Source organism: Mercurialis annua, linkage group LG2, assembly GCF_937616625.2.
Source record: "Mercurialis annua linkage group LG2, ddMerAnnu1.2, whole genome shotgun sequence".
NCBI classification, from domain to species: Eukaryota; Viridiplantae; Streptophyta; class Magnoliopsida; order Malpighiales; family Euphorbiaceae; genus Mercurialis; species Mercurialis annua.
The window spans coordinates 2,655,786-2,668,166 of NC_065571.1; the positions used below are offsets into that span (position 1 = coordinate 2,655,786).

General features: G+C 32.9%; 2 protein-coding genes across 2 annotated transcripts; one reads left to right on the forward strand and one right to left on the reverse strand.

Annotated features, from left to right (window-relative positions):
- The first annotated feature begins 1,759 nt into the window (after nucleotides 1-1,759).
- Nucleotides 1,760-7,479, forward strand: LOC126669237 (probable LRR receptor-like serine/threonine-protein kinase At1g67720). The gene is made up of 9 exons (XM_050362651.2): nucleotides 1,760-2,145; nucleotides 2,304-2,850; nucleotides 2,934-3,394; nucleotides 3,565-3,700; nucleotides 3,806-3,877; nucleotides 3,956-4,024; nucleotides 4,314-4,385; nucleotides 6,883-6,954; nucleotides 7,074-7,479. The coding sequence occupies exons 1-9, from the start codon at nucleotides 2,070-2,072 to the stop codon at nucleotides 7,111-7,113; spliced, it is 1,545 nt and encodes a 514-aa protein (XP_050218608.1). The 5' UTR covers nucleotides 1,760-2,069; the 3' UTR covers nucleotides 7,114-7,479.
- Nucleotides 7,480-8,148: 669 nt separating this feature from the next.
- On the reverse strand, nucleotides 8,149-9,177 carry LOC126669238 (uncharacterized). Its single transcript, XM_050362652.2, has one exon. It carries the CDS (start codon nucleotides 9,093-9,095, stop codon nucleotides 8,334-8,336), a length of 762 nt encoding a protein of 253 aa, XP_050218609.1. The 5' UTR covers nucleotides 9,096-9,177; the 3' UTR covers nucleotides 8,149-8,333.
- Between the last annotated feature and the right edge of the window lie 3,204 nt (nucleotides 9,178-12,381).

Sequence of the window (12,381 nt, forward strand, 5' to 3'; positions counted from 1 at the left end):
TATAAGTCATTTTTACCGTTTTTGGATTAAACAGACTCGCAACTTTGCAAAATCGTACAAATCGCACCCTCTTTAGGATAGTGTAGCACACTCTCTGGTTTGAAGAAAAAAATTCAAAATAGTACTTAATATTTTTTTCATTTTCTGGTTTAATGGTTAATGATTGTAAAATTCTAATTTTATTCATTTTATTTCAAAACTTCAAAAATTAATATATTTTTCAAATAAATATTTGGGGACTAAAATTTCCTTTTTTCCTTCTTCTCTTTCCCACCTTCCATGTCCATTTCACCAAATTTGTCGTTTTTTTCTTCTTTTTCCACGGCCGCCGGCAGCCATCACTTCCAGGCGGAATTTTTTTTCTGGCGGATCAACAGACCCGTTCTTCAAAAGAAACAGATATCATATGTTTTCGGTGAAGAACAGCAGATCACGAAGAACAGCCTCTTTTCTTCGCGAGAAGAACAAAAACCAGTTCTTCTCGCGCAGAACAGATCTATGTTCTTCTCGCGAAGAACAGGGATCGGTTCTTCTCGTGAAGAACAGATGCAACCGGGAGGGAATTTTTTTCGGCAGCAGTCCTGGTGGTGGACGGTAGCGGCGGTTTCCGGTTGATTAGTTGTAGGTGTTTAATTTAAATAGATAGGTTTAGTTAGATTCTTAATGATGTTTAATTAGTATTAAATTAGGATTAATTTTTCTTGATTAGGTAATCCATTCTCTTTTTTTTGTCAGAAGGGTGAATTTGAGCCGGTTTTGCTAAGTTGCGGGTTGAATTGATCTGATTTTACTAAGTTGCGGGTTAGTTTGATCCAAAACCTCTTTTCCAATTATTAAAAAGAAAAAAGAAAAAAGCCATGAAAGTTATATCACTAAGCAAGATGCCTACACTGGAAATTATTTGGTGATACTGATAACAATTACGAGCATAAATAAATCATTAAATTCGTCTCCTAAAGGACAGTATCTTAGATATGTTATATGTGACTAACACGTCTTTGTTTTATTATTATTTCATCTCATGTCTTAACACACCCTTAGTATTATTTTTGTCTCTCTCTGGACTATATACTACACTAGTTTGAATCCGGACGGGTTTTAACAGATTTATTTTGTTTAAGTTGGGTTAATTATTCTAGTCAATTCAATTCGATTAAATAATTGATTTGATTATAGTTAAAAAAATTAAAAAACTCCATTTTAAAGTGTTCATAAAAAAATATTTATTGAAAAAAATGAAATATTTGATTAAAATGAAAAAAATATGAAAGTATCGAATAATTCGAGATACAAAATATTCAATGTGAAAATTAAATTCAACAACACCCTCTTCAGCCGATAAAAATAGTTAGGCATCGAGGTTTTGATGCCAACGAGAGAGTTTTTAAGATTAACTAGGGATATTTGAGATTAATTTTGGTTAATTAGAGATAACTAGAGTTATTTAAAGATTTTAACCGATTAAAATTAATTAAGGTTTAACTAGAATTTTAATTAAAATTTTACATTAAAAGTTAATTAGATAATTCACTCTTTTTTCATTTACCAAATTCAAAATAAAAGTGATCTTAGCTTAAAATTAATATTTTTGATAATTTGTGCCAACTAAATAAAAAAAACAGTTCTGCTAAAAAATAATATTACTATATTTCAAATATTTCTGAAAATTATTGATCCCATTAAACCTTTACTGAATTGATCCTTTAAACTGAACAATTAGTTAGCCATTACCTAACCCAAAAAACCATCCAAACAACATTAACTGCCGTTTCTTCTTCTTTTCTTGACCCGGCCCTTCCTTCTCCACTTTCCCGCGTCATCGTCACCATTAAACTAACCAAAAAAAACTAAATTAAAATTCCTTCCCTCTTCAACAACTCCTCCTCCCTCTCACTCTATCTTTTCCTTTCTTCCAAACACAACTTAAAAAAGACCCATTCAATTCCATTCCAAACTAACCAAATACCAAACAAACAAACTTTCAATTTCATTTCCTATTTCTTAAATTTTTTTATCACTTTAATTTTATTTTCCTCTGTTTTAGTCACATACATGCAATTCTCCTTACAATGTCTGTTCTTCATTTCATTTTAATCTTCTCTTGTTTTCTCTCCATATCCCTCTCTCAACCTCCACCTCCTAGAGGTAATTATAATCCAAAACGGAAAGCGTTTGTGGGAGAAATTGAGCTTGACAGTTGACAGTCTGCTGCCAAGCGTTTATACCCATTTGAGTTATAGCTCGTTATTTAGATTAATTTTTAAACGTTATTTCTGATTTTTTGTAATCTTTTTCAATTTCAGGTACGTTCATCAATTGTGGGGCCACTTCTCCGTCCACAATTTCCGGCCGTCAATGGCTACCGGACCTAGGGTTTGTATCCCAAGGAACACCGAAGAATCTCTCAATTTCTGTTCTATCTCCGATTCTCTCCACCGTCCGATCATTTCCGATCATAAAAAATGTCCTCGTCAAATTCTGCTACGTCGTCCCTGTGTTTCGCGGAGCTAAGTACATGGTGAGGACTACCTATTTTTACGGAGGGGTAAACGGCAACGATTCTCCGCCGGTTTTTGATCAGATTTTGGACGGAACTTTGTGGAGCGTGGTGAATACGACTGAGGATTATGCTAACGGCATGTCGTCTTATTATGAAGGTGTTTTTATTGCTCAAGGGAAGACGATGAGTTTATGTATTGGGGCTAACTCGTATACGGACTCCGACCCGTTTATTTCGGCTCTCGAGTTCGTGATTTTGGGTGGTTCGCTTTATAATTCTACTAATTTTAAACAAAATGGGTTGAGTTTAATTGCTAGGCATAGTTTTGGCTATAATGGATCCATTATTAGGTGAGTTTCAAAAGTTATCTCAGCTAATCATTATATTTAAATTAACTTTTTTAATTTTTATGTTTGTTTTTTGAATTTAACAGATTCCCTGACGACCAATTTGATCGATTTTGGGAGCCATTTGGAGAAAATGATGTTGCCGTTTCGAAAAACGAGAACGTTTCGGTTTCTGGCATTTGGAATCTTCCTCCCGCGAAGGTATTTCAAACGGAGTTAACGGGTCAGTCTGGCGGTGCCTTGGTGGTGAAGTGGCCTGCAGCGCCACTTCAGAATTCTACATACTACATTGCTTTATACTTTGCAGATGATCGGAGTTCTTCTGATGCGCCGGAAAGGTTGCTTAATGTAAGCATAAATGGGTTTACTTATTATAGTAATTTGAGTGTGTCACAAGAAGGGTCTTCTGTGTTTGCTACACAGTGGCCGCTCAGCGGTCCGATGACTGTTAGTTTGACTCCTTTTGATAATTCGAGTGTTCCTTTGATCAATGCTGGTGAGATTTTTGAGATTTTGGCGCTTGGAGGACGAACTCTTACAAGAGATGGTATGGTTGCTTGCAATCTGTTTTGGCTTATATGTTCATTTAAACTAAAGTTTTGTTTGATTTGCTCATGTATGCGTAACATTGAGGAAATTCATTTATCATTTTTTATTTGATTGAACATTGTAGTGATAATACTGGTTAATGACATGTTTCTGGTGCCTTTGTTGCAGTATCGTTGATGGAACAAGTGAAAAGTAGTTTTCAGAATCCGCCACATGATTGGAGTGGTGATCCCTGTTTGCCTCGACAGTATTCATGGACTGGAGTTACATGCTCTGAAGGCCCCCGAATTCGTGTGATTTCTCTGTGAGTTTGATGTAGTAGTGATTTACAACACATTCGTTTTTGTCTATTTTTAGCAGTTATTATTGTTTTACAAATTATTTACACTAGTTTCTGTCTTATTTGCAGGAATCTAACAGGCATGAGCCTATCAGGGTCACTTTCACCAAGTATTGCTAAAATTACTGCATTGACAGACATGTAGGTTATAAGAATCATATCCATTTACCAATAAATTGAGTAAGAATATTTTAGATTGACAATCTGTTATTTTGACAGCCTGCTTGGAAACAACAATTTAACAGGCTCATTACCTGATTTCAGTACATTGAAGATGCTGCAAACACTGTAAGAATAACTTCCACCATCAACCCCGCTCCTCGTTTCTGCCATTTTTCTTTTGCTTAGATTGAGACACTTCAATTTGCATGAAATATCAATACATAAGATACCATTTTAATGGCATTTTGCCCTATGGCTATAGGGTGCTTATAATACCCGTCAGGGGGTTTCTTTATGTTGTAATCTGCTGTTTGCACTGCTGAATTTGTTGGATAGTGAGGAACCAATCACTTCAATACTGATTTGGCAGTATCTGTTGAGGCTCGTTTTATCTGACTTTGTCTTTCTTTTGAAGGCACTTGGAAGACAACCAGTTCAATGGAGGGATCCCCTCATCACTTGGAAATATTAAGAATCTGCGAGAACTGTAAGTCTTTATTAAATGAGAAAAATTATGCAGTTTTCCCTTTTCTTTATAACCTTATGTGCTCTCTTTCCCTCAACTATTTATTGCATACATATTACAAATTGATATGGTTGGCGTGTAATTCGTGTGTCCTACTATATGCTTTTAGCTGCCTCCTCGTAGTAGTTGTTATGCTAAATAAACAGGATAAGTAGAGCCCTTTCTTGGATTCTTGTTCTTGAACTGAGGTCTTCTTAAGTGGAGGAATCTTGAACCATATAAAATGGTGGTAAGTTTTAGGTTAGGAATTGGTTTTGGTGGCTTTTAAAAGATACAAGAGAGAAATTTAGCCAATCATTCATTTCTTCCTTCGTCAACCACGTCTATGAGTTCGTTTCCAATTTTATGGTTAACAAACACATAGAAGTCATTCTTATTAGATGCGTGTTCTTCGCCTTAACCTCAAGCCAACGGTTCTTATGTTGTACTAAAAATTGTTTTAGATGAAGGTTTCTGACTTATGCAGATGTTATCTGCAAATTCACCACTGAACTTTATTGCTCAAATTAGCAAAAAGAATACAGAAATATTGGTTTCATCTTTTATACTGTCAGATCAGATTCATTACCATTCTAGGATTACTTCCATCAGACAGTTAAATAATGTCTTTTGTTCTGAACAATTGACCTATCAGATCATTTATTAACTTTGGATAATAAAGAGGCAGATAAGAGCACCATGCATGCAGCTTTAGTTAGGATGCAGGGGATTCTTGATGCAGTTATCAGTTGTGAGATAGTTCTGCTGCACCATCATTACACTTTTTTCATGAGTGCATTAGAAATATTTAAGTGAAGAAAGGTGTTAGATTGAACCCATTGACCTCATATACAGTGATATCGGCACCTAACAAATGGCTGAATGACATCATTTATGGTTGCGCAAATTGTGATTCCTTAACCCATGGCTTCTTGAACCACCAATGTAGAGGTAAGAGTGCGCACCAAAGAATTTACTAGAGTTCCAAATTAAGCGGCTTTCGTAGTCTGTTCTTTTAATCTTTTCCAAACTCAGGTAAAGGGATATTTCAAATTAATGAGGCGTATCCGTTTAAATCTCCTCGCAAAAATTAAGATATGGAGTTGTGCATGTGAACCAGAACATATGTTCATGCACCAAACTGAATATTGGACCAAAATTCGAGTTAATAATTGGATAAAAATTACTCTTAAGATGTTTTTTCTCGTTAGAAGAAAAAATAACTTTCAAAGTGTGGAAAAAACAGAATAGAATGGAAGGAATGCTGGAAAATTTGCTGCTGTTCTGAGCAAGTTAGAATTACCGATCTGATCTTAGATCTTTACATTAAGGGCAGGCCAACTTTCAACAGAATTTGACTGGAAATCTCCTTTTTTTCCATGACATTTGAAAACTTCGTTCCAAATTTGATTGTGCATTGCACTATCTGACAACTCTGTCCTACATGGCTGCTATATCAGCATTTTTATATGGTTGTTGACTAAACCATACAATAACAAAATTCATGATTAATTATGGTTAAGTGTCATCCTCAACTATTGGTTGATTGACCAATAAACGTGTCATCCTCAACCTTGATTAAGTCTACCACCAAACTTGTACTCCGAGTCTACCCAAGAATTCTTATTTGAGAATTGCAAATAAATTAACACCTTATCTAATAAATAAATTCAGTCAACATGCATCTGATGGTGTTTATGACTGAATTCGAGAAGTTTATCTTATCCATAATTTAGTTGGATTTGATGGCCGCTTAATTTTAAAAGCTGGGTCCATCTCCTGAATCTATTCATCATGATCTGACTCTTTTAACTATATCAGAAAGAAATTATCTCTTAAAGCTGTGGTGGCTCATAAAGCCATAAGTTTTGTGGTGAATACTGAGTACTGCAGGATTGCCATGTGATCTGTCTTCTTTGTTGGTTACTGCATAAACCTGCTATTTTTTGCATTTGTAGTGCTTACCTTTTTTATTCAACACAGTGGTTTCATCAAGTTTGGAATCCAAATTTATTTGCATTTGCTAATTTGTTTCCTAGATTTCCATGCTTTTTCTTCGAACAAAGGGTTATTGCGGTTCCCGAATTTGTATGTTAGAGTCAATTAACTCACACTTAACAATTTTAATCAGACAATAGTCTAATATTAGGTCAATTAACCTCTAAATTGGGTCATTGCAGCTCGTGAACGTTCCGTACAATTTTGGCGTCAGTTGACCTAAGTATGAGTTAGTTGTTCCCGATGTACAAGTTCAGGGACCGTGATGACCCTTTACTCTGATGTAAAAACTGAATGGTTCACCATTTTATGGCATATATGCTTGACTTGTCCTACTTTTGCAAAGATCTATATATGCTTCTGATTGTTGTGTTAACAATGGCATTGAATGACAACAACACATTTACACATTTGTTTGTGTGTTCTTTGTTGTATTGCAAAATATGTCATGCACCTGACTTGGTTTCTGTGCCTTGATCAGATTTTTGCAGAACAATAATCTGACAGGTCAAATTCCAAATAACCTTATTGGAAAACCTGGGTTGGACTTGAGGTAAAACATTATATACAGAACTCTTATTTATATACTTTTCTCTATTCTTATGGATCTAAGTAAGCATCAAATTTACTTTTACTTTTATTCTAATTACTTAAATTCATATATATTGTTAGGACCACCGGAAATCAGTTAATATCGCCGCCACCTTCTTGAGCGGAATGCACCCCGAGCAAAGGCGGAAAGTAGGCATTTTTATTTCACCCTTCAACTACACTTTACATTTTACAAAGTAACATATAGAGAGTTCTTGCTGCAAATTCGACCGTTGAAAAGGCTACTCTGGTTTGACCAATACAAATATACAATCAAGTGGATATGATTCTTTATTTTTATTTTTTTTGGGTCCAACACAGCATATAACTGAATCACACTTTGAATCTACAATTCTATATGTAATTAAACAAAAATAACATGTAGTCAATTTTTTTTTCTTTTGTGTAATCATTATTTTGTTTTAAATTCTTGATGTAATATGAAAGATACCTGTTTTCATGGGTTTATGAGATGGCAGGTTTGATCGTTTGCTGTGTTTCTATTCTTTGTGTTACTAACTTATTATTATTTTCAGGTTAGTCCTCACTAAGTACACCACATGATTCTCTGATCTGATTAATCTTGGATTTAGTTTTTAACTTAAGAATCAATTAAGACCGTCTGATGATCATGATCGGATTCCTCTGGCTGATTATTTTCCATGTGGGCCTTCCTAATTCTCAGGCTCTCTGCTTCCTGCATGTGCATTGATCCCTCACCTACTGCTTCTGATCCACACATCTCTTAAGAACTGTACTTATAGTTCATGCAAATAGGATATTTCTAATCCAATTTACTATTTATTTCATAGCAAATGGTCATCACAGTTTCTGAATTTATCGACAATTTTAATCAGTTAAGGATAATATATTCTGATTTTAAGTCAATTAATTTGAATCAATTAAAGATAATATACTCTAATTTTAAGTCAATTAACCTTCAGATTATGCAAAATGAACGTATTCACGAGCCACAATGACTTAATGTGTGAGTTAATTAACTGAAAATTAAAGAATATTGTTCCTAATCGATTAGAAGATTTAAGTGTGAGTTAATTGATTCCGACTAAAAAATGACTCTTTATTCATTTATTTCCATGATTCCAGCATTTTTACATATTGATAAAGAAAATGTGAAATTTATTATGTCACAAAATAACATGAAATATTAATAAATGTCAGCATTTACATTATAATTCATGAGAAACTCACCATAATTAACATTAATCTAGACACAAAAAAAAGCAATGAAATAATTTAAACAGAACTGACAAGAAGAAATAGTAACAAATGGAACAGTCCTAAAGATTAATTAATTAAACTCTAATTAATTAACCTTAATCACCTTTCTAATCTGCCTTTCTTAAGAGGAAATAATGGCGGCAAAGAACTGTTCTTCAACTGGGTGCAAATCGGCACATTAATCATCGGCCTAATCCTAATAGTCGCCGATCTCGTCCTCTCCAATCCCTTCTTAATTCTCTTCCCATTCCCACCAGTTTTTTCTTTATTCCCCGAGCCGCCATTTTTCTTTTCTTCAGCAGAGTTAGCTGCATCAGCTAACGAGCTCGAAGAAGAAGAAGTAGACGAAGAAGACGAAGATGGCGACAGAGACGAGTTAGCTCGTTGCTTCTTTAACTTCAGCAATTCTTTCCACAAAACGGTGCATTTTGGCGGTCTTGGAGACGGATCTTCATCGACAAACCAACTATTATTACAAACCCTAGACTCTTCTAACTTGCTGGAGATGATCACTTGTTGTTCGTCTTCATCATCTAACTCGTGTTTGGATTTGAGATTGATTTTGTGAAGCTTCTCGGATTGCTCCGTTTGCCAGAACGGGAGTAGTTTGCCTTCGAAAAAGAGCTCGTCCGCCGTTAACATGGCGGCGTGGCTGCTGATTTTGTTGGTGTTTGAGAGAAACTCGAAGTCTGAAGGGATGATTCTTGAACTTTCTTGGTCTTTTTCGGGTGGTTGATGATGGTTCGGAGTGATGGAAATGAAGTTGTTTTCGTCGAGAAATTCTGTGGAGAATGAGATTCTTGGACTTGACGGTTGGTCAGTAGATCTTGAAGCTGCTTGAACAGCTTCTTGAGATACCATTTTTATTAATTTTTTTTTGGATTTAGACAAGAATATGATGAAGAGGAGGATGAAGTTGGGTATAGTGAGGTATCAGTGTGCATGGGATTTCTGATATTTAAAGAGAAAAGATAGAATGTAATGTAAAAAGAGAGAATTAGCTAATTACCTAGATTAGAAAAATATTAGCATTTAGTAACCCTAAAATTCTAACTTGATTTACATACCCCACGCGTGTCAACCATTTATTTTTTTACTCTGCTCTTTATTTTTTATACTCCACTTATACCTAACACACTTTATTCAAAGTTTCTTCTTCTTCTTCTTCTTCTTCTTCTTCTTCTTCTTCTTCTTCTTCTTCTTCTTCTTCTTCTTCTTCTTCTTCTTCTTCTTCTTCTTCTTCTTCTTCTTCTTCTTCTTCTTCTTCTTCTTCTCTTCTCAGCTCATTTAAAGAGAAAAAAAACAACAAATCAACAATTCAATTTAAAATCTTCAGCTCATAACAATTCAACAAATTGATTTCTCTAATTCTATCATTACTTTTTAAAAATTTATTGTGACTTTAAAATTTAATTTCGATCCGCTCGAATTTTTAATTCCTAGTCAAATAGCTTCAAATTTCACTTCGAACTCAAATCTAACGATCATAACTTTCTTAAAAAACAAAGAAAACTGTAAATTATTAATTTATTTGTTCTTATTAAAAATCTATTAAAAAGGTTTCAAACGGTTTCAAGTACAGTTTCAATTACGGTTTCAAACCGTTTACAAAGGTTTCAAACAGTCTAAAACAGTTTCTAAAAAACACTTTTAAACAGTCTAAAAAATAACAGTTTCAAACAGTTTCAAAAAACAGTTTCGAACCGTATAAAACAGTTTCAAACCGTATAAAACAGTTTCAAACCGTTTACAAAGGTCTCAAACTGGATAAAACAGATTCTAAAAAATACTTTTTCAATAGTTTATAAAATAACAGTTTCAAATAGTATCAAACAGTTTCAAACCGTTTACATAAAAAATAACAGTTTCAAAAAAACAGTTTCAAACCGTTTACAAAGGTTTCAAACAGTATAAAACAGTTGCAAACCGTTTCCAAAGATCTCAAGCAGTCTAAAACAGTTTCTAAAAAACACTTTCAAACAGTTTAAAAAATAACAGTTTCAAACAGTATAAAACAGTTTCAAACCGTTTACAAAGGTTTCAAACAGTATAAAACAGTTTCGAGAAAACAGTTTCAAACGATTTCTAAAATTAATTTAAAACATTTGAAAACCAGGTCAAAATATCATTAATGAAGAACATTACGATTTTTTCAAAAAAAGTTGTAAAAAATACCAAAAAACGATGCTAAAATAATTTAAAACAACATAAAAAGAAAAAAGTAGAAGAAGAAGAAGAAGAAGAACTTTCTCATCTATCACCATCATATTATCTCTTAAACTCTTTTTTTATTCAAATTTTTTTGTCTTGTAGTTCATTTGTATAATGGGGAAAATAAAAAAAGCATATTTAAGAAAAACGAAGAAAAAAAAAAGTTGCAGAGGAAAGAAGAAGAAGAAGAAGAAGAAGAAGAAGAAGAAGAAGAAGAAAAAGAAGAAGAAGAGAGAGAAAAAGAAGTGAGAGAAAAAAAATGAGAAGGAAGAAAGAGAGAAAAGGAGAGAGAAAAGAAAAAAACGAAAAAAGAAAGAAGAAAGAGGAAAGAGAAAAAGGAGAGAGAAAAAAAAGGAAAATAAAATATGCATGTGTTTAAAAGAAGGAGAGTAAAAATACAAATAAGTTATTTTGCTAATTGAGGTACAACTAAAAATAATAGAAAAATAGAGTAAAAAAGTAAATTTTTGAAATTGAGGTATTTAGAACAAATAAGTTAAAAAAAGGAGTGTTTTGTGCAAATTCCTCATGTAAAAATGCATATTTAGATGGGCTAAGTACACAAATAACCTAAATAGGCCCCTTTCTTTCATAAATACATCAGCCTATAATAAAATGCAAGAATCTCTCAAAAAATAAAAATGCTTTTCACAAATACATAAAATGATAAAACACGGAAGTTTCATTTAAAAATAGGACAAGACTACCCTTCCTTAAATCAATTATGAATATGGAAAAAGTTTCTTTTCAAAATAACAATCAAGCTCTTCTTCAAGCTTGTAAATGCCGCCATTAGAGAACAACAGGAGCTCCACAAATCTGTCATAATCAGCAGTTTAAGCTCAATATCACCATATTTTTTGAATTAAACTTCCATCTCAACACAATCAAACAGTAAATCATCAAGAACAGCAAGGTAAGCAAGAAATTTAGTTTATGGATTGAAAAATAAAAACAGTACAGTTGCTCATAAAGGTTGTCACATGAATGATTTCAGTATCTCACCAATTCATTAAATAAACAAATCTAAATGTATAAACAACGGAAACAGCTAATTAATGAGCTTGATTTTTCCTATAAATAATACCTAATTTTATTTCAATTTCTGCTTGTTAGTTTTCAGTTGTATTAACAGTAAAAATCGTATTTATGTTTTAATTTCTGCAAAACATATTTGATCGAAGGATATAATTCAAGCAATTGTGTATTTTTAGTTTGAGGAAGCATTTGATAATCTAATTTCGATGACATCAATTAAATTGTTAAACACATGTAAATCAAATGTGGCCAGTTCTATTTCTATATTTGAAATTTGAATTGAATTATTACTCTGATTTGGATTTTATTCTTTTTTGTAAAAGAACATGCTATATTTATTTGTTGTTTTTTTATGGTTCCTTGAAATTAGTATTTTTATTTTTTGATATTGATGGTTTCTGTCTAGTAATTTGATGAATTTGGTGGTAATTTTATCTTTTAATAGTTTTATTTGTTATCTTGTGATTCATGAATTGAGGTTCTTCTTTTGTAGTTTCTAAACTGTCTAAATCTTAGATTGTTATTTTAGGTAGGTATGTCTTTTTTATATGCTAAGCAATTCTTATAAGTGTTTGCTGTCCATTTTTTTAGCTTAAGTACGTGTTATTGTTAATGTTGATTCTGCTTTGTTGAAACCTGTGTTTGGACATTTATATTTTTGGGTTTTTTTGTGTGTGCACTCTTGTGCAATATTTTGGTTATTTTTGCAGTTAATAACTTATTTTTTAATGTTTATATACAACAAATCCTCATTCTTGTCGAATCTTTTAACTTTGAATGCAATTGAGATCAAGACCATTAATTTGCTCGACTCATGGAACTGTTATTTAAAATTACAAGTTGACTATAAGTTGATCTATGATTAGAGTAACACAAAAAAAAAATTAATTAATTTGTA